We start from the raw sequence: 26,096 nt of genomic DNA, 5'->3' as shown, positions 1-26,096 counted from the left end.
GAGTTGCTGGACTTGAAGACAGTTGGACAGATTTGATTTTGAAATAAAAATAACATTTACTGTAAACAACCACAAATTGCTTACAGTTTTGACTTTGACTTCTACATATCCTGTAGATTCTTACGTTGTTAGCTAGAAGGCCGTGATGTGATCAATTGCTCTATCTTAGGCTATAAATCTTTTTTCCCTTTTAACTGAGAGCTGTTGAAATTTAGGTAGGACCTAGAACACTGCCTAAAGACCTTTCACGTTTCATGGATTTCTGAACCAATACCTGGCTCAAGCAAGGAAGATCTGTCTTACAACAAGGGAAAGGAACGAGACAACGAGGTGCAAAATATTAATTCAGCACACTGATTAGAAATATACTGTGAGCACCAGACCAAAGCACCTGGTTCAAATGCTTGTTTGTGTTTCAGTGCCACTTGTAGAGAGAACAAGCCTGTATTTTCCTCCAGGGACATACATAATGAATAATCTACTGGTAAAGCAGAACAGGAAACTGCTATGGTTACTCCACGTGCTGTAATTTGACACAACAATTATCTAACAATAAGACCAATCTAATATTTCTGCTTTGAAAACTTAAAAGATTGCCTGAAAGATTTCAGTCAAAAAACAGATGTTAAGAGCCACACTCTAGAAAATATAGTATAATGAAATGTTCATTGTAGAGTTGTTTTAATTCAAGAAAACTTTTTTTTTTAAGCCTTAGTTAATCCAATTATACACTCTTTTCCAGCTTGTCTGACTGCATGACCTTGGATTTAGAGGCAACAAGAGGTTACAGGCCAGCTGGGTGTGAGCTTGTCTTAAAGATTTGGGCTTCCCTCAGGAGAGGAGGGAACTGGCTACCCTGGCAAAAGCATCAGCCTTCTCATCAGAGTCTTGCAGGAACAGGCAACCTGTAGTTGCTCCTGTATGTTTAGGTGAAGGACTAGCTAGTCATGCAGGAAGTGGCAATAAAAAGCACTATGCATTACAATATTAAGCAAACTATGGAAGCACAGCTGCTCTTTGGTGCACCAGAAGCACGTTTTTGCTTGGACAAACTCCTCCTCGAGTTCTCTCTTTTCTAATATGGTGCTTTGTTTCCATCAGATTTGTGAGGGCATAAAGTAGCTTTCACTCACAGTTGCTTTCTGCAGCATCAGTCTCCCTTCTGGGCACAGGGATCGATGGAATTAACTAGACGCTAAGGAGCCTCCAGGAATGAGGATTTTACACTGTAACCCACTGCTCTTCTTGCTGGCTTTCCTTTCTTGCTTTCAGTCACAGGGCTTCAAAGAGAACATCTGGCTACGAAGACATGGAAACATCTAAACAGCAGTAATAACAATAAACATGGCCAAAAAAACCCCAGCAATAAAAGACTCTGTGCACGGAAGCAAGTTTCTTTACTTATCTGCACAGCGTAAGGGATGCATGAGGTTGCTGTGGGATTTCTTATTCTGCAAGCTCCAAACTCTCTGCAATGAGTTTTGCTGGTGTTGTCCATTGCATGGATGAGCATGAGGAGGATGAGCCAAGTTGTGAATTTTCTTTTGTTCTCTTGTCTTGCTTTCAACTGCCATGTGAGGTAAAGCTACACCATTTATTGGGCAGAGCCCTCCTAAATTCCTGTGCTCTTCTTAATGACTACTCGGTTCTCCTTACCCATGGCTGTGCATGGCAAGAAGTATTTTAATTAGCCTCATTAAGGTTGCTTCACCTCTCCCGTTTCCAAGGAGTCCACAAGGTAAACAGCCAACACTTCAGAATACTTCAGCCCGCGTTTATTGTGCAAGTTATATCCCTCAGCTGATACCAATCTAATTACTTTGCTTATTAACTGTTACTATTCCAACAAGCCACCATTTGCTTGCGCGCACTTTTTTAAGACGCTCATAAGGAACGTTTGTCCCTTTATCTCCTCGCAGGTAGAAAGCCGCGCGGCAGGGAGCGCGTTACAGACGGGCCCGCGCGTAACCGCCGCGTAACGGACCGGGCCGCCGCCGCGTAACGGACCCGCCGAGGGCGGGCGGGGCGGGTGACACGTGGCGGGCGCGCGCGCCGCCCCGCCCCTTGTGACCAGCTGGCTCCCTCCTATTGGGCGCTCGCGCCCGGCCCCGCCCCGCGCCGCCTCCAACTACAGCTCCCGGCAGCGCGCGCGCCTCGCTGGGCCGTTGGTGCCGTGACGTCAGCGGGCGCGTGAGGAGCCCGCGCGCGGGGCGGGGCTGGAGGGGCGGGGCCGGGGCGCCCGCGGCGCCGCCCTCCCCCCTGCGTGACAGAGCGGCCGCGCAGGGAGCTCGCGCCGCGGCCGCCGCCGCTCCCGCCGCCCGCGCGCGCCCCCCGCCTGCGCCCCGCTTGTTATGAGGCGGCCCTGAGGGGCGGCGGGGAGCCCGGCGGGGCGACGCGACGCGGAGTCTCCGCTGGGCTCCGCCGGCCAAACCCATGACTACGGCAAACTGCGGCGCCACCGACGAGTTCGACTTCAGGCTCATCTTCGGCGAGGACGCGCAGCCGGGGCCCGGGCCGCCGCTGGGGCCTGCAGGTGCGTCGTTCTCCGCCCCCCGCCCCGGGTCGCGCCGTTTCCCGTGCCAGCGGCGCGGGGGGGGGCCTCGGCTTCCTGTTTTCTTCCTAGGGAGGCGGAGGGGGGGGCGCAGGCCGCGCTGCTGGTGGAACAAGGTCACGAACGCGGCGCTTATTTGGGCTCCGTGCCGCGGCCCCCAGGGTCCCGCCGAGCTCGTCGTGGCCGGAGGGGTTTTGCGAACTCCCGTGGGCGCGCGGCCCTGCGCGGCTCCCTGCCGCTCGCTGACGGGTCTCGGTGTGCCCCTGCTATCCCGTTTCGTCGTGTCGGGGAAAAAATGGTTTTCCCTTAAGGAGCAGGGAGTAAAAGTGTTCCCTGCAAATCGCGAGGGGCTGCTGGGCCGCGGGAGCTCCGTGTCACGCTGCTGAAATAGAAACTTATTCTTTTCCTAACCTGCTGGAAATAAGTTTTACTTGGATATACTCTCTGCCTTAACGTTAACGGCGGGCTGGTAGGATAGGTCTGAAACGTGCCCGTATCCAGGCTAAAAGATGCAGCCATATTGTTTTGTGCTCCTACTTGTGGAGTGCAAAGGGGATCGGGGAAAAAATAGTTGGACACAGTCGGTTCATAATGTAGAGTGAATGTGCAGATTGGTGTCTAAAAACGTCGTTGACTTCTGAGATCCAAGAGTCTTTTCAGCTTGCAGATTTCTCTGAAGAAGGCGGAATTTTCCTTTATGATTTTCCAAGTTAGTGGAGTAGGCAAATGGGAGTACTAGGAAAATAGATGATGCTTTTCGGAAAGGGGCCTGACTTCTGCTAGCCAAAATAAAGGTATCGTGGTGCAATGTGAACAAGATGTGTATGAGTCGGAGAAGAAACACTGGGGAGTGTTAATAAATTACGACAAGAATAATTGCAGTCACTTCTACTTGTGATTCTTTTCACATAATGCTAGTAATCTAAACTAGGCTACTTGGGCAGTGACAGATGAAAATGGGAAAACAAGTTGCTTAGAAAACTAGAAATACTACTCAATTTACATACATAACACTTGCGTTGTGGTAGCTTTGTGTATTAACCATTCCTACTCTCAACAAATAGTTCAGACATTACTCTGACTAGAGGCAAATTCTCATGCTTGTTAAGTTTTTGGTTTTTTACATTTACATTTGTAAATATTCTATTCAGATCAGGAACTGATCCATTTGCTGTGGCTTTGGATAAGAATTTAACCCTGCATTCATCTGTATAACTCAGTAATTTCACTGTTTTGTGAAATAGTCAAGGTGATCTGTCCTGCTATGCAAAGAAGAGGCCTTGAGGTGGGAAGGTTTGAATGTGTCTCTCCTTCCAAGTGCTGCTCTCTTAAAGAGTGTGCCACAGATTAGTTGGTAATTCTGCCTTTGTGTTTTACTTATCAGGACCTAGACACTGTGTGAGAGGGGACTTGTGCTGAAAATCTTCTGTTTTTTTCCTCATTCAAGTATATCAGTTTGATGAACTAAAATTATTGCATCTCCCTACAGCAATTTTTGTAATTCCTCCAACTTGTTGCTATTGTCAGTTGTGCAGCAAAGTAAATGCAGGAGTTTGTTTTTGTTTTCCTTGCATATGCTGATAATAAATATTATTTACTTCAAATTAAGTAACTTTCCCTACTATCTATATTTTAAGTTACCACATTTTCCATGATCTTTGAAGACAAGCTCATATGCTTCGTGCTATATCTCTATAGATATCTGAGATGAGGATCGCTCTGCATGTGAAAGAAGTGCCCAGTACTAACTAACTTACTGTGGAAATAACATGGCAATAACGCTTTATTTTTACCTGGCCAGGACTACTGTACTGTTGTAAGGATGTTATTCTTTTATGAATATGCCTACATAAATACATGTTTTTTTGATTTTTAAAAGTTTTTTTTTCTAATCCAAATCTGTAGATGGTGGCCCTTTTGTGTCTTTAAAAAGAGACAATCAGAGAAATAAACGCAACTTTTATTACACAGAGCACTCTCTCTGTTGTTTATAAGGTACTCAAACTACTCGCATAGTATAGTCTAAGCGGCAGGAATTGAGACTAGTGTTTGACTGTAATGCTTGTGTGCTTGATGCAAACAATGTAGTTGCTGGTGAGGAGGACTACAGTGTAAGGTGGTTACAAGTCCCTAGTCTAATACTACGGCCTTTGCAGCATACCCCAGGTAACATCAAAGGGATTGCCCGTTTAATGTAGCGTTTCAAATGAAACAAGAATTTGCTCACATGGTCTCTAAACATGAAATTGTTGAAAGGTCTTCAGGTGGTTTTAAATGGAAGGTAGGCACTGCACAGCTTTTGATAATATCTGGCTTAGCATTTAAAATATCTGCACAGAACTGGGCCAAAGATCTCTCGTGCTCCAGTAATTTGGTGTTCTTGTCCCTCCGTGCCCAGAACAGGTGGAGTAGTTCCGTGTAGTGTGGAGCTGCTGCCTTCTCTTGCAAAGCAACTGTGGCCTTCATGGCTCTGAATTTCCCCCTTGCCCCACGGCCATTTTGCAGTACTCTTCAGTGTAATCTGGGGAAAAAGCAAGTGAATTGTCCTATTGCCCTCACAACTGTAACTGTTAAAATCCCTGCTGTGGCATACTGTTCACAAGTGCAACAATTATTCTTTGACTATGAGCTAAGGCGGGAGATGTTAATATTTTTGCTTTCAATTTAAGTAATCATATTTGTTGTTTTGTTTTCCCAAAATATTAGTGCTATAAAAGTTCATTTTATGATATATATACTTTGGCAAGTGTGAAATTATTCTCCTTGGAGTTCTTGTTCATAAAGTCTTCTGCATTTACTTGGAAACTATGAAACTTAAGGTGAAAAGAGGTTTTGGATATTTCCTGTGACTTAATATCTGGCTAAGTAATACTAGGTAGCAACCTTTCTACTGATGATTTCTTTCTCTCAATCCTTCTTATCTCCTGAAAAGGAATCTGGAATCTGGGATGAATTTAGTGACAATTCAAAACATCTTTGCAAGCTACAGCCTTGTTCTGAATAAAGAGTATATATCTGAATTTGAAATTACAGTTTGCTTGGAGGGGGGGAAAAATCTCTTTTGAAGTTTTTTTCCTCTTTTGAAGGTTTTTTTTTTTTTTTTTCTCTCCCCTCTCCTCACTTCTGTTCATGAGCTTACAGATTCAAGGTCATTGCTCAATGTCTAGATTGAAATGTGTGTTTTACTTGTGTCCATCAGTCCATCAAAGTGATACCTGAGCTTTTCTTTTGAAAGTTTCAGGGTCTGACCTTCTTTCTCTGTTAGCATCTGCGAGATACTTGGGCTGCTCAGCAGTTTCCCCCTGTCTATGTGTGAAGTGCTTTGAAGGGATGGAGAGCACTGAATTTTTCCTCAGTGACTAGGCAGAGTTCGCAGGAGCAAAATTTGCGCTGTATGTGTGTCATTTAATATAGATGTGTACTAAGAGTTTAGAAATTGGTGTGCACTGAAATGCCACCATAATATTAGTATTCAGTCTTGCCTTGATGGTTAATATCTGAAGTATTCCTCCTCTTAAATCTGCATTCATAAGGTCTTTGCTGTCAGCCTTCTTGGTAAAGAGTAGAAAAGGGGCTAAACTATTTGCAAAAGTCGGCAGTGAATGATTGAACTTTTAGTTCTTTCATAAGATGGTGAATGAGGCAGAAGTAAGGAAGTTGTGGTAGAGAAGAAAGTCTCATAACTAGACTGAGTGGAAAATTTAGGGCTGGATGCTGGCACTAACTGGTGCACACAAGGTGTGAGCTGACTGAGGGTTGCTCTCACCAAAAATCATTACTATCATGTACTTCTGATCCATAACTGCTCCAGAGTTTGTTCTCCTTATCTAAAAAGAGCAAAAATGACATGTGAACTTCTGAATGCCTTTTTTGAGACCGATCTGCACACTTGTACGGTTTAGCTGAAGTTTTTCCTTTTTGAGGTCATCTTTTTCTGTCTCTATTTGATTGTCTATATAAATCTGTAGGGAAGAAGTCACTCAAATGAGAACTTTGTGGTTAGTATATATATTTGAGCCATCCATATATGTGTATATATGTTAACACACACATACACATATACATACACATCTGTCCTTGATGGCCTGTAAACATTTGCTACACGAACAAGAGTGCCTGCACAAGAATGTCTGCACGTTAAGACTAAAATCTACTGGTATGATTGTAAGTAATGAATGAAAAAGTTGCTTGATTCTTTTTGTTCTTCTAGAAACAAAGGATACTTAAACAAGGATTTTTTTTTCTTATGTTTTTGTAGTAAGCATTAAATATAATAGGAGCCATTACCTGAACAAACTTAGCTATCACTGCTTTTATTTTAAGGTCTGATAGAAGTATGCATATCATTGTGCACTAAAGAATGACAGAGAGGAAGATGATGCAAATCAGTAATAGGCTGGGGTTATATTATCTGCTTGTGGAGGGGAGAGGGGAAAAAATCAAACAGCTGCATCTGACCAAAAATAGAGGGTCTGTGACAAGAACCTTGTGACTTCAGGAAAACTTACAGAGGTGCTGAGGGAGAACCAAAGGAAAATGTGTGCTAAAGTAAGTCTGTTACCACTAACGTTGGAGTTGCCTGGCCTGAAAGGTCATGTAGCTGAAGCTGGTAATCCTGGGAAGTGGACATGTTCAAAATGTCTTATATTCTTTCCTGTTAGGCTACCTAAATGAATTTTTTCCTGAGAAATGTGCACACCAGTAGCATGAAAAGACATGCTGAAAATTGGGATGTGGGAGACAGGCAAGATTCAAGGTATTTATGCAGATGATTCCCTCTTATGGACTTCTGGAAAAAAAAGAATAAACTGTGTTTTTCTTTAGGGGGAAAAAGAAATTCCATGCTTAAAAAATGGTCGTTCTCATTTTGTTCATGTTCCACAGTTGCAAATGGGTGTTTGTGTCCCACCTACAAATAAGTAATGTTGTCGTTGAATGGGTGAGAAATAAGAGTGAATTGTGCCTCCCTCGGTAGTAAGCACCAGTTCGGCTGTTCGCAGCAATAACGTAAATAAGGGAACTGTTGCCCTAGTGGGCCAGGGAAGTGCATGGAACAGACTTGGCAGCAAGCCCAGCCTGTAAAACAACATCCAAGTCCTTGCATTTGTCCAGGCATGCCATGTGGGGTTCAAATGACAGTGGAATTTAAGATGAGTGAAATGATCAGTAAGGCTAAGTAAAATTGGAAAGCAGGAGCAAGCTTATTGACAAGTCAGCATATTCCTTTGCCTTTAGAACCTATGTAAGTATTCTTGTGTAATGCTGGCAAAAATAGGACATAGAAAATTCTATAGAATTGTTTAAGTCATTTAGGGAAGGTTGGTTTAAGTGTGCAGACCTGCAGAACTGAGCAGTAAGTGGGATTTTGGTCTGTGTTGTGAGCTACGCATCTTGTGAGTTAACAGAACAGCTGAACTTAATCATTTAGGTGCCTGTTCCGATTAAATGTTTCCATGGCGTTGAATATTTCTGGTTACTCTTCAGACAAAGAAGGATAGGTGCAATAGAAGAGAAGATATTTTTGTCAGTTTTATTTGGAAGGTCCATTCTCTTTTTTTTTATGTGCTTGGCGTAAGGGAAGTAAAATCAGTTTTCTGGGAATCTGGCTACAGACTAACAATTTTATGAACAGTGTGTTCATAAAAGTGACATCTGATTTGGAGTGTGGTGGTTTTTTTTTTTTTTTTTTTTTTAAGAGAACAAAAACTTCATATGAAGCTGCATACAAGATGTTTTGTAGATGGAAATGTGAGTGGGTACATATTTATCACCCGAAAAATGTGTAATCACATTGTTCATATCTGCTGTTAAACTCAGTATTGATATTTGCCACAAGTATGATGCCTTGAACTGCACTTGAAGATTAGTCTGAAAATGAGAAACATTTTTAATATAGCAGAATAATAGATTTTATTTTTTTTAACAGGTTGTGGGAGTTATGTATGAAAGCTTGCAAAAATTCCGCTTTGGAATCTCTTTTGGATTCAAACTTAGATCTTTGTGTTTTCTTTAGTATGAGCTTCTTAAGGATTGCAGGAGGCAGATATCTTTGTAATCACTAATTTGACAAGAATCTTTGTGTTTCGAGGGCTGTAAATTTTCTCTTTTTTTGTAACCAAGACTGTGAGTAATGGTTTTCTAATCCTTGATTTTTTTTTTAAACTGTTTTGTAGTGTTTGGGTTAATGGGGAAAACAAGGAGACCTCTTAAATGTAAATCAGTGATAATGGTTATTTGTACTATGCTGGAGAGGGAATGCTCATTGTAAGTGGCTTTAGCTAGGATGTCAACCAGAACTGTTAACCTCTAAATTTGTTTTGCAAGGTGTTAACCTTTTGTGTCTTTATATGAGAAAAGAACACAAAAGCCAAAACCAGAACTGTAGGTCAGTACAAATACAGGTTGCATTTATTGACTGTTTGTGTGACAATGGTTCACTGCTTTTGGTCACTGGAAAATGGACAATAGTAATGATTTACAGTAATTTATAGCTATGTAGATGCATCTTAAATGAAATATTTTCTATTAGTTATTCCTTAACCAAAGATTAAAAACAAACTGAGGAGATGGAATAACAGTGTGATTACAAAAGATTTTAGTGGTGTCATTTGGGATAGCTTCTCAAGTGACAAGGCCACAAGAGAGTGTGTGCAGTTTAATGCAAAGAAACTCTTAAAATTTGTCAACCCTTTTTGTATTTTGCATGGCCATTTTAAATTAGGTCAAAGTGTCTATCTTATCAATGCAACTTGTCAGATTTAGGCTTTAGAGGACCAAACCCAACTATTCAAATCTCATAGGTTTTTTTGTTTGTTTTCTTGGAGCAGGTTTTGTTTGTTCTAAACTGATATTCTGCAGCATCTGGTGAAGCCTCTACTCTGCTTGGGATAAATACAAGTCCTTTAGGAGTCTCTAAAGGGAAGCAAGGATTCAATCTTAGCCTGCCATGCAGTCATGAGGCATGTTAATAAGGTCTCACTTGCGGTATTTTTTAGGAGAGACCCTCTTTCTTGCTCTGTTTGACTCTTGGCATGTGAAACATTGTAGAGTGTTTTTTTTTTTTTTGGTCTATTTCAGCCTATCCTTTTTTGCTTGGCTGTTGGATTCCTCTTTCTGTCTCTTTTGCTTATGTTTCAATCAGCTAATTTTACATTGATGTGAACGCCTGAAGAAACAGGCATGTTTGGCAATATCAGCTCTCAGAACTGTTTTGTTCACATTAAGTCTAAGTTAAAGCTATATTCTAAAATATAATGGCCAAGGTCTGTAATAATACTTGTATGAGATACTAAGTTAACTATATGGCACCTTTATTACCTTGTTGAGTCACTTACCTGGTTTCCATCTTGGCTGAAGCTGGAGTAGGATTGCCTGCTGTAGAATAGAGGGATATGTCCTGTGTCATGTTCATGGCAGCTGCAGAGAACAGGCAAGTTTTGTTAAGGTGAAGACTAGTTTGCTCACACACTACTGTTACTAGTTCTCAGCCTCTGTGTTGTGCTGTATTGATAAAGACATACTCCCATTTCAGTCTGTCCTCCTCTTGCTGTACACCTTAAGCTCTCTTCACTTAACCTTTCTGCCTTTACGTTATTTTTCCACCTGTTTCCACAAAGATCCAGCCCATGCCAACATACTCTTCTGTAAATAGCTTATCTGTTTTCTAGTCTCCTCCTTGTCTGTCAAGGTTCTACCTCAGCACTCTGATTTTGGAAGCTCAGTTTCTGCTCAGTGCTTGTTTCTGGAAGACTGGAGTGTGATGTGGAGTCACTGGAGTGAGGATGCCTGGCATCCTCATTTGTCTTTCCTGTCCTTCCTATACTAGAGGCACATCAGAGCAGTTAGAGTGCTCAGTCCCCCATTTACTCTGAGCTTGCAGGGCTGCAGTCCTTTCACAAGTACTAGTATCTGGTTATGTAAGTGCCTTATCTTCATAGAGTGGCAAATAAGCTTTGCTAACTGTGGACTAGCTGTGCATGGTGGTACTGCGCTGTCAGTTTTGGTAAGATTATCCCCAAAGGCTTTAATATGTGGCTTTGAATATCTCTGAACTGCTGGGTGGTGTTAAGCTGCCTCTCTTTCTCACACTGAATATCTGATGGGGCTTCACCAAACTGGAGGGCAACCAGTACCCACAAACAAAAAAAAAAACCTAGAAGAGACTGTAGAATATACAGATTGTTTAAAATGTTATTTTTCTTTTTTAACCCATTATGAATGTTAATGAATTATTCTTAAATACTGAACCACAAGCTCTGAGAAGTTTTCATTTCGAGTCACCTTCCAGTAATAATTGGAAGTACTGGGAGAGTTAGAGAAGCCATGGGTATAATCATTGCCTAGCACCTCCGGTTGCTATTTTCTCTTCTTGTAACTGAACTTGGAATGACTAATTGTGTAGAAACTTACTGTTATAAGCTTGGTTCTTTACCAGCTTTGCATATCGCTGTTTATCAGCACATCTTGAAGCACATTGCTACAAAAGTTCATGGAAAAGTATATTAAAAACAAATAGGAAAAAAAAACTTCTCAACCGAGATCAACTCTTATTTGCAACAACTGAAGTGCATCATATTCTAAAATTTGCTTATGGCTCGAGCAGATGCTTTTGCTTTTCATATTTGTTTAGTCTATTTTTCTCACATGTCAAATAAAACTTTATGACTGTGATTTCTCTGTTTGGAACCTAATTCTGCTTCTTCAGGCTGGAACTTGATGGACATGGAGAGTTAGTTGCATGTTGCATTTTTAGTTCATAGTGAAACCACCCGGAGTTCCTGGTTGCTTGTTTCTCTCAGCGTCCTAAAGTTTGTCTCCCTGTCACTTGCGTACACAGCCAGGTGTTTATGCCACCATGCTGTAAGTCATTCTGCCAAAGTGGTTGGGGTGCTTGTTTTTCCCACTCCTGCTTTGTGTGTCAGTGTGTGTGGGAGGGTAGTTGCTACTGAAAAAACATAATATGTAGTTGCACCCTGGGTGCCAGTCTGTTCTTATTTTATACAGTGCCAGTTGTAAACATTTGGCATGCTGCATTATTCCCTTGCTTAAGCTGCTTGAACTAGTGCAGCTTCTTCTCCACAGTTTGGACTGAGGATAATTAATTCTCATGCAGACTAGAATTTGGAAAAGATTCACTTTTTACTGTAGAGAAGATTGTTTTTCTTTTCCATTTCCGGAATCCTTTCCGAACATAAGAAAAGGAGTGAAATTCTCATGGGCAGAGCTGCCTCTAGCATACTTGACTGACAGGAGTAAAACTTATTTTTATCCTTTTAAGTAATCCGATACGAGTATGAAGCAGCACAAGGCTGTTGAGCAAGGAGAAGTCCTTCATAAAATGGGGTTTGTTTTAAGTTTTCCTTTCTTGGAACCTGAACTTGAATTGCTGTTTTTTGTGCTGCTAAGCTTAGCAGTAAGGATGTGTTTTCTCCTCCTCTCATCCTTCCAAATGCCTCTCCTAGTTGTTTTTCTTAGTTGTTTGTATTTTTAATACTGTGTTTAGTAGCCCATGCTAGTTAGTCATGGTCCATATAAACTAATGCACTACTGAACTCTTCTGTTTTGGGGGGGGGTTGATTGTTTTTAAGTTGCTCACTAAAACTGACGTTTAAGTTTGCTCTGGAAAGTAGGCAGCTTCTCTGGAAGACTCAGATTGGACTGCAAAAATGACTCAAATATCTCATTATCGATCTCAATTGATAGAATGCTAGAAAGAAGGTTGATTGGGTAATTGGCATTGTAACTGTACAGAAAGAGAACTGCTCCTACTGGATATTTTGGTTCTTTGCAGAGGTTAAGACTCCCCTCCTGTCTTGAGAAGCATGAACATCATTCGTAGGAAATCAGTAGAATGGTGAATTAAATGTGGAGCCAGTTGCGCTTTTTGTTCTTATTTATGGGAATTTCTGTGGCAGTCTTTGTAGCAGCGTCGTGACTGGATAGAGCAAATAGTAACTGTCATAGGAGACCTGAGAAATAGAAGAGGTTGTCGTTCTCTTTTTACGGTTTGGGAATGGAGACACAGATTATATGACTCGCCTCAGAACACACATGATGTCTGTGGCAATGCTCAAGTCTTTCCTTAGGCTATTTAAAGGACTTGACTAGCGATACTGTTTTTCACAGTAGTATTTTTATGAAACCTGGGTCACGTTGCACTTTGTTAGTACCATATAACAAATCTTATTGTCAGAACCTGTTTGTTTATAAGATTACAAACCTAGAAGAATCAAGTGATTTGGATAATTTTGGCACAGGGCTTGTGTTCAGATGTTTGGTAATAATTGACCTTCCTTCTGTGGAGAAATCTGGCTTGCACAGCTGCACGTATCTGTGTGCCAGGACATTGCTGAGGAGTGAACAACTGGTGGGCAAGCGCTACTAGTCCTGAATGTGCAGCCTGATGCAGCAAACAGCAGGCAAAATGTACTTTGGGAACAGTTGTTCTGGATATTATTTAACTTACTTCCCCAGTTAGACAACTTGTGTTAAGCGGTAGTTAGCAGCTTAGGGAGAAATGAAACAGCGTTGTCTTAATGCTGCACAGGAGCTCCTAGAAACTAGTCTGTTTTCCAAATGGTAGCAAATGGACACTCAAAGTGACAGGCAGGCTCTCATTGATAAAGGATGACACAGACAGCTGAGGCAGAATTTAAATAGAAATCTGCAGCTTTATATAGCTAAAGTGCACTGTGTGAGTACAGGGCATCTTCTGACTTTTGTGAGCCCTCAGTAGCAGACCTGTTTGTAGCAGGGAGCAGAGAGGACCTCACCTGATTCCTAAAGACTCAGCGTCTTCTCCATGCAAGGTAGTGGTAGATACCTTAGTAAGCTAAAGCAAAGCTGGCTTTCTTTCAGTGCTATACACAAGATCTTAGTCATAAAACAAAATGTGTCGATATGGTTTTGTTCTAAACATTGGCTTGTTTTGCTTCTGTATTGTTTTTAAATGCTTACTGGCCCAAATAAACTATCAATATTACTCCTAAAAATGTAACTAAAAGTGTTCATAACTCTCCAGAACTAACTATCTTTTTATTTAGTCTACATTTTTTTCATTCTGCATTGCTTTTAATTTTGTTACCAATTCACTCAGTTGATGTTACTGAAGAAAAGACATTTAACACAGCTGTAGTTTCAGGGTCGTGTCAGGCTTTTGATGTGACTGGCAGTGCTTTTCTTGGTCTTTGGCTTTTGCCATGTGTGTTCTACCCAGCATCTTTGCTTTTCGCATTTTGCCTTCATGTGCTGTGGTGGTTTTTATGCCCTGCCTGAGTGATCTGACCTAGTTTCTGTTTCTTGAATATTGTCTTTTTGTATATTAAAGTCAGTGAAGACCTCATGTCTTGGTCAACTTCACGTCTGACAATACTCTTTTCCTTTTCAGAACAATACATTTGTTTGGATGTAATAGCTCTCCTTTTAAGCTATAAGATTATTTATTTATTTATTTGTTTGTCTTGGACATCTCTCTCACTTTTCAGTTGCATTCTGTGAGACTTTCCAGAATTTATTTAGTGTCTGCTGTCTTGAAATCCTGTGCTAGATATTTTTAGAGCTGTTCTTGCTCCTTATCATTTTATTAGCCATATTTTTTCATGACTGTTTTTACCTAAATTATATTCCAACCTTGTAGGTTTTACTAGTTACTTCAAATTAGTAATTGGGATATTCCATTTTGGATTATGTCTACATTCATTGTTATGACAAAAGATGATTATCGGTGTATATTTTAGGAACTTGTTAATGCAGTCTGTTTAGTAGAATTAATGAGACAGTGAAGATGTTGCTGCTGTTCTTTATACCAGTAACTAACAGCTTGTGATCAGTGTAATTATGCCCAGTGTTTGGTGAATTAGATTCCAGAGGACGTGGTTTCTGCAGCCCTAAGCGAGCTCCGGGGTTTAGGGGTGCGTTAGATGCCTAGCGCTCGCCTAGGTTTCTGCCTTCCTGTTTTTGAGTGCGTGGGTGTGCGTGGCTGGGGAGAACAGGGGCAGAGTGGGGCCAAACTCCTCAGGATGTGCTTGTCCTGGAGAGGAGCCGGAGCTGCAGAGTGGTCCTGTTCCGTTTTCTCCTGCTCCTTGTTACGTTTTTGATAATCTTGTCTCTCCATCTCAGCTCCCCACAACTGAAAGTTTGAATGCACCGCTGCTCTTTGGCAAACCCCAGTGACACGGAGCTGACAAACTGCCTTAAGTATCTAAAGATTTCTTGGTTATTGCTGCAAGAAAATAAGACTTTGCTATGGTGAGATTTGAACCCGAGGAATCTGCTGCTGCTGTTCGTAGAGCCGCTCAAGGCACTAAATGGGTTTTGTGTTGGACTCAGTTTTCTGACTTTGGCTTTCCTATAACACTTTCATTATTACTTTAAAATTTCCTTACTACCTTTTGTCAATCATCCTTGTGTTAGGATTGCCTTTTTTCTTTCTTGACCTACAGACCTAATACTAGTAATAGATTAAGAGGCAAAAATATCTGAGATCTTTCTTACAAGTTTACCAGGAGATATGGAAAATACGTAACTAGCAACTGTCTGCAAACAGCAAAAACAAAAAGATGATTTTTTCAGCTCAAAAGGTGTTTGGAAATAAAGATGACTTTGTTATCCTGGACAAAAGATATGGGAATACCTTTTTGACACTGTTTAATATAGCAAGCTTGTGTTAATTATTTGTATGATACACGGAACAGCCCTTCCTGGGTAACTAGATCCTATTAGTGTATGCATATTTAGAAATTAGTCCGTGACAGTGTCCTGTGCTCTTAATGCATGTAATACTAGTTAAGGATGTAATTATGTAATACAGATAAATGCATATAGTACTTGAAGCTATGTAATGCTCACAAAACTACTTAATTCTAGTCTTAAATGCATTTTATATCTCCTTTAATGAATGACATTCTACCTATTAAACTTCAACAATTTTTTTAAGGGTCTGGGGAACATAATCGGTTCCTTGATAGCAGTGTATTTTGTTTGAAAATGCTTTTTTGTTGTCTCTGAGATTTTTAAGAATAATGGACTTAAGTTAATTTTGAGATGATTACTAATAGAAAGATCGGTTTGTTCAACATCCCGTGTTGTGTGCGTGTTTTTTTTCTTTTTTTTCTTTCTTTTTTTTAACCATGGAATGGCTTAAAATATAGTATCCTATGTGGATATTTTACCTGGTCATGTGAGAGAATAGATTTATTTTAAATGCCAATCTTATTTCAAACAGCAGGCAGCAATTAGGAGATGGTATTAAAACATGTACTAGAGTAAATATACACACACACACAAATATATACACATATGTGTGCATACAGGAGAGGATGGACTAGGGAACCACCTGAGGTCTCTGCCAAACTTACTTTTTATGTTGCTATAGGAAAGGATTTATTCTACAAGGGAAAAAAACAAGAGTGGGAGCACAGGAGGTACAAAATAAGGAAAAAGTTGTATTTTAAATTTTGTCTCAGAGACAAAAGTCTCTTATTGGCAGTTAATTCAATATTGAGAAGCAAGACAAGAAAATTTGCTTCTATTCTACAAGATGGAACTGCTGGCTTTGTGCTCTCTCTTGATTGCTTGTTTTTCTTTGGAATACTTGCTCTATTTTGCGTAAGTTGAGAGATTTGAGAATGTTTTGTTTTGCCTTTTCTTATGCTGGATAAACAACTTGCACTCACATGTGGTGAGACTAGCCTTGAAAAATGCTGTGCTGTGGGTTGGATGCTTGGGAGTTTTATAAGCAACCAAAAAGCACTTTTTTGGTATGAGATTCTTTATAATGTCTTTAATAATGTTTCTTGTCAGGCCTCTTATGATGAATGTTTAATTGTTTATAATCTTCACTGAAGACTGGGTCACTGTAAGATGCTTTTTGTTTTTAAAGGATGTAAATACTATTCCTACGGTATCCTAATGCTGAAATGTATTGACTAGTGAGATTGCAGAAGGAACTGTATTTGTTCATGTGTCTGTCAAGCAGATTACATGTTTATGAGTTAGGTTTAATTTATGAACTGCCTAGAATGGATTGTAGTTATGAATGGTGTGTTTTGAATTGATTGCTTCAGTTCAGAAGTTTAATTTTAAAGAATTTAAACCCATTTTCTATGTACGTTATGTTTTCATCCATTAAAGATGTGCGTAAACTGCTGAAATCTGGTCAGAAACAAGATTTACAGTAGAAACCTAGGCTGCCATCTTGGGCAGCTGTAAGTGTCAATTAAAAAAATAGAGATGAGTTTTGTGGTGTGTTGCTAGTCTAAACAGCAATGTAGGAAATCTGGGATGTAGAGAATGGGCACACACAAAGGGTTTTGTTTAGGGGCATTTTTAGTGTTACACTCTGACTCTCTTTACTTATTTTTATTTTTATTCCTCTTTCAGATCTTGAGTCAGATGACTGTGCATCCATATACATCTTTAATGTAGACCAACCATCTTCATCTGTAAATCAGCCAATTTGTATTCCTTGCCATGGACTGCAGTCTCACTCCTCTCCTTTGTCACCACCTACCAGACTTCAAAGTCATAAGAACTATGAGGGGACTTGTGAGGTACCGGAATCCAAATATAGTCCACTAGGTGGACCCAAGCCTTTCGAGTGCCCTAGTATTCAGATTACATCTATTTCACCTAACTGTCATCAAGGGATTGAAGCCAATGAAGATGAATTGCACACAAATGGCACTGAAAATGAGTATATGGAAAGGCCGTCGCGGGACCATCTCTATCTTCCTCTTGAGCCATCATACAGGGAATCATCCCTTAGCCCGAGCCCTGCCAGCAGCATTTCCTCCAGAAGCTGGTTTTCAGATGCTTCCTCCTGTGAATCCATTTCCCATGTTTATGATGATGTAGACTCAGAACTCAATGAAGCGGCTGCGCGTTTTACCCTTGGCTCTCCTTTGGCATCTCCTGGTGGCTCTCCAAGAGGTCCCAGTGATGAATCTTGGCAACAACCATATGGATTTGGGCATGCCTTGTCACCCAGACAATCTCCCTGTCATTCTCCTAGAACTAGTATCACAGATGAAAATTGGCTGAGCCCCAGACCTACATCAAGGCCCTCCTCAAGACCCACATCCCCCTGTGGGAAACGACGACACTCCAGTGCTGAGATTTGCTACGCGGGTTCTCTCTCTCCTCACCATTCCCCAACTCCCTCACCTGGCCATTCCCCCAGAGGAAGCATAACAGAAGACACATGGTTAAACACTTCTATTCACAATGTACAAGGTCTTAATTCCAGCCTTTCACCATTTCAGTGTTGTACAGAGACTGACATCCCTCTGAAAACAAGGAAGACCTCAGAGGATCAAACAGCCACTTTATCTGGAAAAATTGATCTCTGCCCCGAAGAGCAGGGAAACTTATCGTCATCCCTTGAGACCGCAGTAGATGACTGCTCTGGATCTCAACATAGCTTGAAAAAAGATTTGCCTGGAGACCAATTTCTTTCTGTTCCTTCGCACTTTACTTGGAACAAACCAAAGCCTGGCCATACCCCTATATTTCGGTAAGTGGTTAGAAAATCTGTAAGTTGTTCAGAAGGTTTCCCTCTTTCCTGTTCTTTGCATCTTACGTAGTTATATTAATATGCTTATATTTCAGTGATGCATTCACGCTAAAAAAGTTATTGTAATCCAGCTAAATTATATAACTGGAGGAAAGCAAGTTGGTACAGCAAATACCCATCTGTTTCTTCTTTTTAAACTGCGGTAGCCACAGTATAATGCAGGCAATTGACTCCATTAATAAAGTTTGTCAGTATGAATGCACAGAGCTAAACTGAATCAAATGTGTGCAGCTTTTATGCATGTTTTCATTAAGTAAAAAAGTAGTAAAAACTTTAATACAGATAAATTTGACTTGCATGATTTTTATAAAACTGAAAAACCCTAAAACCAGTGGATTTTCTTTATTTTTGTTTTCATGTGCATCTTTGGTCTGATTACAGTTTCTAATTCTGGAGAGAAAGTAAGTTTGCATGTTATACTGAAATCCATATAGAACCAAGTCATTTGTGGGCTGTGGTTCCAAAGATACTTCTACCATTGTGGTAACTGAAGGAAAATAGAAAATATTTCTGTTAAATCTTTGGAGGTTCTACAGGACACCGACCTTGTCTGCTCTCAGAAAGCAGAACTTTTTAGCAAAGTTTAGAATTAACTAATAACGCGAGTTTTCTGAAGCAGACTTCTTCCCAGGGACCTCCTGCAAAAGCACAACTTTTTCTCAGAAAAAGCCAGTGTCCACTTCTCAATATGCTAGCATATCAGCAGTAATTCCCCTTTCTAGTGACTTTTTCCAAATTTAGTTATCAGTCTTGCATCATTTTAACATCTTGATGCATCACTTCCTGATGGCTTGTCTGATAAACAAGCCTGTTTTCAGAATACCTTTTCCATTTCTCAGTTGAGCATATGACAGTTCTTGGCGGTTTGGGTCTTGTAGAATTTAGAGCAGTGGAGCAAGATTATATATTTACCCCTCTTTTGAAGACTTCTATAGTTGATGCTTTCCATATACAGTTTATTTAGTTGGTGAAGTAAAGGCAAGGACTCATCTTTGGCTATACAGACAGAGCTGAGTGAAACCCTTACCGATACTTTTGGGACTCAATGAAACATTCCTAGAGTCAATGGAAGTAAAGTGAATCATAGTTTGAAGAGCTTGCAGAAGGATACCTTTTAATAGGTGCTGCAAAACAGACTTCAGTGTTCATCTAACATTGAATTTGTGTTTCACTGTTTGACATGCATGTTGATTAGATCAGTGTTGCCTGGAAGGCTCACTTTTGTTAATACCAAATCTGCTCTGTTAATTTTAAAGCAGAGTGCTGTAAGAAATAGGTTATTTGTCTCTAAATATATTTAAACAGCACTCCCTTGGTCATTTTTTCAGTTTTGGATAATTTTAAATCACAAGTTTTAGTTTCTCTTTGGAAAGGTATTCGGAAAGGTAGCTGAGTTCTCTAATTGCAAAAGTGAGAAGAAAGAAGACAATAAGGACTGTACCTATTCACAAGTGAACAAAATTATTAAGCAATATACATTTGCTTTTTTTTTTTTTTTTAATCTGATCATTGAGTTAGTGGCAATGGTTGCATTAGCAGCTGTGTTCATAGTGTAACAGAGAACTTGACGCTTGTAGACTGTTCCACAGATGCAGTGAAAGCATCTTCAGTATGTTCAGCCATTTCATTCTGTCATGTAATATTTTAATTTTAAAATTTATGTAGTAGAGCAGCTTGCTTTTATGTTTTAGCAATGAATTGCAAGAAGATCCGCTGCTTTTTAAACAGCTTTTTACTCGCATTCATACTGAGGGGCCAAGTGTGGCCATACTGTGGCTAAGTATGCAAATAACAAATTGTTATCTAAGATACAAATACATAATTTGCCAGTCTGTTGTATGTGAAAAATATATGTGCATTATCCGCCCTGAGTCACATTCCTGTTTCCTAGTAAGGTAAGTGCATATGAGTGGTTAGGACAGAACTATTGCAACAATTCCTATAAAATGGGCATTGAGGAACTGGATAGTTCTTGGTACGTCTAGGGATACTGAAGCTCTGAGTAGTGTATTAGCCTCAGACTCTCTGCCAGTGCTGTCATTTACCAAATCTAATACTCAGCAGTGAGGTTATCTGATCATTTTATTGCATTTTCATTCTTGCTGCTCTTGTTTAATACACTTGATCTTCCCACCCCCAGGTGAGGGGTAAGTATTGGATTTGTGTCTTGTGTTTCCCTCCTCAAGTAGTGTGTCTGACTTCCCTTTTTGCTTATCGCCCCGTTGTTTCGTGGAGGATGTTGAGTTTGGGATTGTTTGGGACCATTTGAGAGCTTGAATTTTACCATCAAAACTCTCTCTCCCCTCCCGCCAGTCTCTCTCAAGCCATGTTTCTAGGCTGTTGCATAGAGTGATTTCAGACTCTTTCATTAATTGGATTCTTTCTTCCTTTTCCTAAATTTTGTGTTAGCTGTTTAAAAAAAAAAAGAAACATAGATGATTCGAGTTCACTTATTTAGACAGCCTGTTTCAGTGTAGGCTATAAATAGTCTGGGAGAATACCAGAAAAAAAGTGTTTCTTCCTAGTGGCTATTCATATTCAAATAGCTAAATTTGATCCTCATATTCATGCTGAGGCGCCATCTGAAAAGTCAATTTGCTGTGAAAGCTCTGAATTGTGTTCTTTGTAACTTGGTGGAATTCCTGTTTAGTGGAAGTACTCGTTACTATGGGAATATCCATTTAGTGCTACATACTCCGCTCTCTTTTAATAAAATTTTATTGCTTATGCTTCAGTCAGTCTCCTTGATTACAAAGCTGCTATATTAGAAAGATGAGTAGTAAATGTCATTTTGAAGAGATACATATGCTCGTTTTACACAAATTGATGTTCATAGTTCTGTAAATCTGATGCTGATGGTTCTTCTCCCTCCCTGATACAGGCTTACAGCTGCAAAATTTCCAGGAAGTGCAAAAAGTGCAAAAGTTGGTTGTGGGTGTTTTTTTTCTTTTTTAAAAACTTCAGTGAAAAAGGGAAAAAATGAGTATGGGGATGACCCTGAAACCTCTGATGAGGGAAAAAATATAATGATACTTAGGGTGGAGGCATATCACTAGAAGTAAAATTCTTCAGCGATGACAGACACTTGGGCAGCGCCGACTGAGGCGACGTTCTGTGGTTGCATTAGATGAGTGGATGTGATGGGGAAATTGCAAGTGGTGCTTGGTTCTGTTATTGGTGCCTTTGCGGAGTTGTTGCTTTTTAATTTATGTCTTGTGATAGGAATGGGTGGTGGGACAGTAGGCTAAGAGTTTTGCATATTAGCTCCTGAGAGTCTAAATCATGTGGCAAATAAACATTTTTTTAGGCTAGTACACTTAATTCAGGGGGCTGGTGTGTTTTGTTTCTTCAACCCTTGCAGCAAGTCTTTGACAGCAGCAAATTGTGCTTTTATATCCACTGGATAACAGTGGCAGTATTTATTAATGGGAAAAAATATTGAAATAAAAAATATTTTTCTTTAACTGTTGCTTCTCTCATGGAATTCTTAGCTGTAAGTTGACTTTACATTATAGTATTTTCAGTGTTGGGAAGAGTTAATATAAAACTACTATAAGAACTGATGTTTGTCTTAAGAACACAGCGTTGCAAATTTAACTCTAAAACATGTTGAAGTAATAGGATATTGAAGAGTTTCTTTATGCTGTGGTGGTGAAGAGCAAACAGGCTTTGGTGATGTATTTACAGTTCAGGAATCTCTTCAATAATGATGATAAATGGCAGTGTGAGAGCATCTTTCTTGCTCTTGTCTGGCAGTTGTTCCTGGCAGCTGGGACTGCTGCTGATGTTGCTTTGTGAGGATAAAGTAGAGCTAGATAGGCAAGAACTGGAATAGTTATCTTTCTTGTCTGAATCCCTAAGGATTCAGGACAATTTGGAAGCCGGGAGAACAGAATTATGTTCAGTTTTTAACATAACTGCTGGACTGTCAGTCCTAATTTTAAGAGCAAACCATTCAGTGTGAGTGGACTATGAACAAGCTTATTTGCTACGTATCTATCCATCTGTTTTCTGTTAAATAGAAATAACAGCAGTTATGCTGTGTTAGCAAAACTTTCAAGTGAAAATATTTGCAAATCGCTGACTTTGAAGATAAGTACCCACTTAAGTGAGACAAGCAAGAGAACTTTGAACCTCTTAGGGCTTTAATAAGCTAGGCTATTGCTGTAATGTTTACACATTATTAATGAATCTAAAGAAGTTCAGATAGTGCTTTAATACAGGACCTCTGTGCTACAGGTAAGATTTAAGTTTTCTGCTTTGTTCTGACATGATAGAATACAGATTTTACTTGGCAATATGCTTTATCAGTACTCTGGAAGTATATTTAACTGCAGGTTTGATAGTGAAACGGTTATATTTTGGATGTACATACTATTACAAAAAAAAAAAAAAACTGCTGATAACCCACTGTGGCAGGTGGAATGTCCCCAAAATTATTAATTCCTGAATTGCTCCACCTAAGGAAATGTTCCTCTGTGCAGTGCAGCACAATCCCCGCAGTGTTTTGGCTCTAAAAGTGTTCTTGAAAGGGGCTGCAGTTAGGATACAAGATGCACAAGGTTTGCTGTGTCTTAACATTCACTTGTCACAGGGTAACCGTGGCTGTTGGTTATTCCCTGTTAAAACTCAGGATGAGAAAAAGATGTGAAATATCCATCATATGGTCAACAAGCCTTTCCTGCAGTCAAATTTTGATGTATTGGGAGAGATGTACGTGGAAAGTGTTATTTCTGCTGCAACTGAGAAATGATCAGCTGGTCATTCTAGACTACCTGTGAATTTTAACTGGCCAAGGAAATAACTTTCAGTAGCATTTTCAAGTCCTTGTGGATATCTTCAAAAGGTCTTTCTTAGAACTAGTGCCTACAAGGAGGTAGAAGCATGTTCATTCAGGGTGGCTAAAAGGAGTTCTTGCATCAGCTCCCCTTCTTTCGAAATGAGGAATCCAGGAAGGCATTAGACTAAAACAGAGCTAATTCTGCAAACACTTCGGTCAAGGTAGCAGCACAAGCAGGTTCTACCAGCACAAGGACCCTCTCATGTCACAACTGTCTGTCCAATGAACCACACAGTCTTAGTGCTCCTAATGGAAAATGCCCATTTTAGAGTTTTAACCAATGGTTTTTAGTGGCCCTCGTTGGCCACTGCAATGAATGTGGGCAGAGCAGAGAAGAGCCTTAGTCTGGTGCAAAGCCACATCTACTGCCCAGTATCTGATCCCTGCAGGATGCTCCAGAGCATCTGGGATTTGTTTCTTCTTCTGCAAGAGGGGCAGAGTCAATGCCCAGGCCCACAGAGAAGTGAAATCGGAGAAGTGGATTCGTTTGACTGCCTGTATGCTGAATGTCACATGTGTCCTTGTCTGTTTTGGGCAACCTGAGTCAATTCTGGTTCACACATGATGGATGCAGGTGAGGATACTGTGGATTAAATGCATTTTGTGAATGCTGAAGGGGTAATTTTAAATACTGTGTCTTGTGCTGAGGATGCTACTGAGGGCTTCCTTCCGAGTTTCCTTTAATAGCAGCTGTTCTCCAAAGCCTTTAATCTTGATGTGATAGGAGCTTTTGGAGACTTGCATTAATCGGATTATAAAACTCTTGGTATTACTGAAAGAACATTTGTAGATTTATAGATGGGTGCTGTATCACCAACATGTTAAAACTTGGTTTAATGAATCATGTAGGATGGCTGTCACTGGTTATTCCTGTTTCCTGATGAAGCATTTGCGGCTTTACTAGTTGGCTGTTAAGGCTTTTAAGGCTTTTTTTTTTTTTTTTTTTTTTTTTTTTATCTGAAGCCACAAGCTATTGTAACTACTTTGGTAATGAACCAGGCCGTCTTTTCCTAATAAACATGTGTAAATGGCTACAAATGTGTTCCTCCTCCCATCAAAGTTCAGAAATGACTGATTTTTAACAATATAAGATCATGTTTCTTTTAATATTATGATCTGAAATGACTTTAAAAAAAAAAAAAGTGAACAGTTGATCTCGATTCTGTGTTCTGAATGGAAAATAAAATGGCTTTATCATTTTAACGCAAGTGTCATCTTGCTAAGTGAGGTGGAAGAGGTTGAAATCTTTCTACAGCACCAGCAAGTTTCTTAAGCAACTGATTCTCCTACTCTTGAACATGTTCTAGGTCTTCTGAGAGTGAAGCAGCACTAAAATTTTTTAGTCTAATGATATTTATGTAATCTAAAACATACCTTAGTTAAATACACATTTTACCACTGATAAAACAATGATGAGTCTACGGGGAAGACTTCAATTTAGTGCTGATCCTCCCCTAATAGTTCATTTAGAACAAGACTTATACATAAATGCAATAAGGCTATAGGGGCTTCAGACATATTTTCCCACTCCAGTGTCAGGTATTGTGTGACTTCACATGAAGAAATGTTTGATGTGTACAAAAATGTTCCCCCTGCCCCAAAACACTGAGTGATTCTTCTGATTTTGTTTTGTTTTTATGTCAGTTTCTGCATGGAGTGGAAAAATAGAGTGTGCATTTTGTATTGGGATCTGTTAGTTAATTGTTCATTTAGTGTCAGCCTGCGGGATGGTTTCCATGTGACTTGGAGAAGGTGCCACTCCAAGCTGTTCTCCTTCGTTCTATTTGAAGAAGCTGGAGCTCTGATAAATTTATCATAGTCAAAAATTTTCTTTTCAAAACTAAATGAAACCACAGATCAGTGATCCAGGTCAGTGTGTAGCCTCAAAAGATTCAGAAAAACACAAATGATGGGGATGGGGAACCATCATATTACTTTTTTTTTTTTTTTTAATGCTTTGTATTAAACTGATACACTAACTCCATAAAATTGATATCCCCTTAGGAAAAAAACCTACACAGAACCATACCATAAAAAAATTTAAGATTGTAATGGTAGAAACAACAAGAAAAACATTAAAAGAGAAACATTTGTGGCCTAGATATCCAGGATATCCAGCATCTTTTTTTTTTTTTTCTTTTTTTTCCTGTCCTCTAAATGGAAACTACTGCAAATCTGTAGCCTGCTGCATCTAGAAAGTAACAGTTCAATACAGCACAGCCTGAAAATCAACAGTTAGGAAAACTACATTTTGAAATATTTCCAAACTTTTAATATTTTAGGCATCTGCACATGCGTGTGTGCTTGCTCTCCTGCTGATATTTTCTATTTGTTTTCAAAGAATAAAAAAATCTTGAGACTTGGTTTCTTTCCTGTCTCCATGTTTGTTCTAGTATTGCAAATATTATTATAGGAGATAATGAGAATTGATAGAGCTGTCTAATATAGCTTATGCCATGTTTTAATGGTTGATTGCAGAAAGAGTAAACCTCTCTGAAATTTGATGGAGAGTAACCATAATCAACAAATATTTTCTTTAATGATTTTAATATATAATATTCAGTAATACTTTTTAGTTTCCAATATCTAGTCTGTGGTTCACATGTTATACCAAGTCCTCTTAGGGACTAGTCACTGTGCACACAAACTGTTTTGACATATTTGACAAAATGGGGGCAGGGGGAGAGTCTTTAGACTTAGAAATTTCTTGTTTGCTACTTGTCTTTCTAAACTGTTCTTAATATTTTTATGTATGGTGCTGCAGGCTGATCCCAAGCCCATCCACATACTCACTAAAGGCAGGACTTTCTTTTTCATTCAGTCCTAACATTCTGTGGCAGCAGTGCACATGCTTTACAGGTCTGGATTGAATTCTCCAGCAGTTTTAAGTGAGGGGTTGGGAGCTGCTAGTGTTTATGCAAATTCGCATGGTTTTGGATGGTGTTTTTTTTTTTTTTTCTCCACTTCCTGTAAAGAGGAAAGGAATGGATTTGAGCATTTGCAGAAGATGGTACAAACCATTATTTGGCTGCCTCCTTAAAGCCAGACTTGTTTTCCCAATTGGTCTAAGTATGGTGTTGAAAAGCACTTTACAGGAATGCAAATGTTCTTGTGCTGTACCCAGCGGTATAAAC

At 39.8% G+C, this 26,096-nt stretch overlaps 1 protein-coding gene across 2 annotated transcripts in view; it reads left to right on the top strand.

Moving 5' to 3' along the window:
• The first annotated feature begins 2,343 nt into the window (after positions 1-2,343).
• Positions 2,344-26,096, top strand: part of NFATC3 (nuclear factor of activated T cells 3) — a 59,972-nt gene continuing 36,219 nt past the window's right edge. Inside the window, exons 1-2 of one of the 2 annotated variants that reach the window (XM_088530897.1) lie at positions 2,344-2,533; positions 16,931-18,062. In XM_088530897.1, coding sequence (XP_088387023.1) covers positions 2,434-2,533; positions 16,931-18,062 — 1,232 coding nt within the window. In that variant the 5' untranslated portion in view covers positions 2,344-2,433. The remainder of the gene's footprint in view (positions 2,534-16,930; positions 18,063-26,096) is intronic. The other variant, XM_088530896.1, reaches the window with a different exon arrangement.

This window comes from Tinamus guttatus, unplaced genomic scaffold, assembly GCF_059628265.1.
Source record: "Tinamus guttatus ecotype Peru unplaced genomic scaffold, ASM5962826v1 Tinamus_guttatus_pri_ptg000389l, whole genome shotgun sequence".
NCBI lineage: Eukaryota > Metazoa > Chordata > Aves > Tinamiformes > Tinamidae > Tinamus > Tinamus guttatus.
Note: the sequence above shows the minus strand (reverse complement) of the source record. Positions and strands in the feature narration are given on the sequence as shown.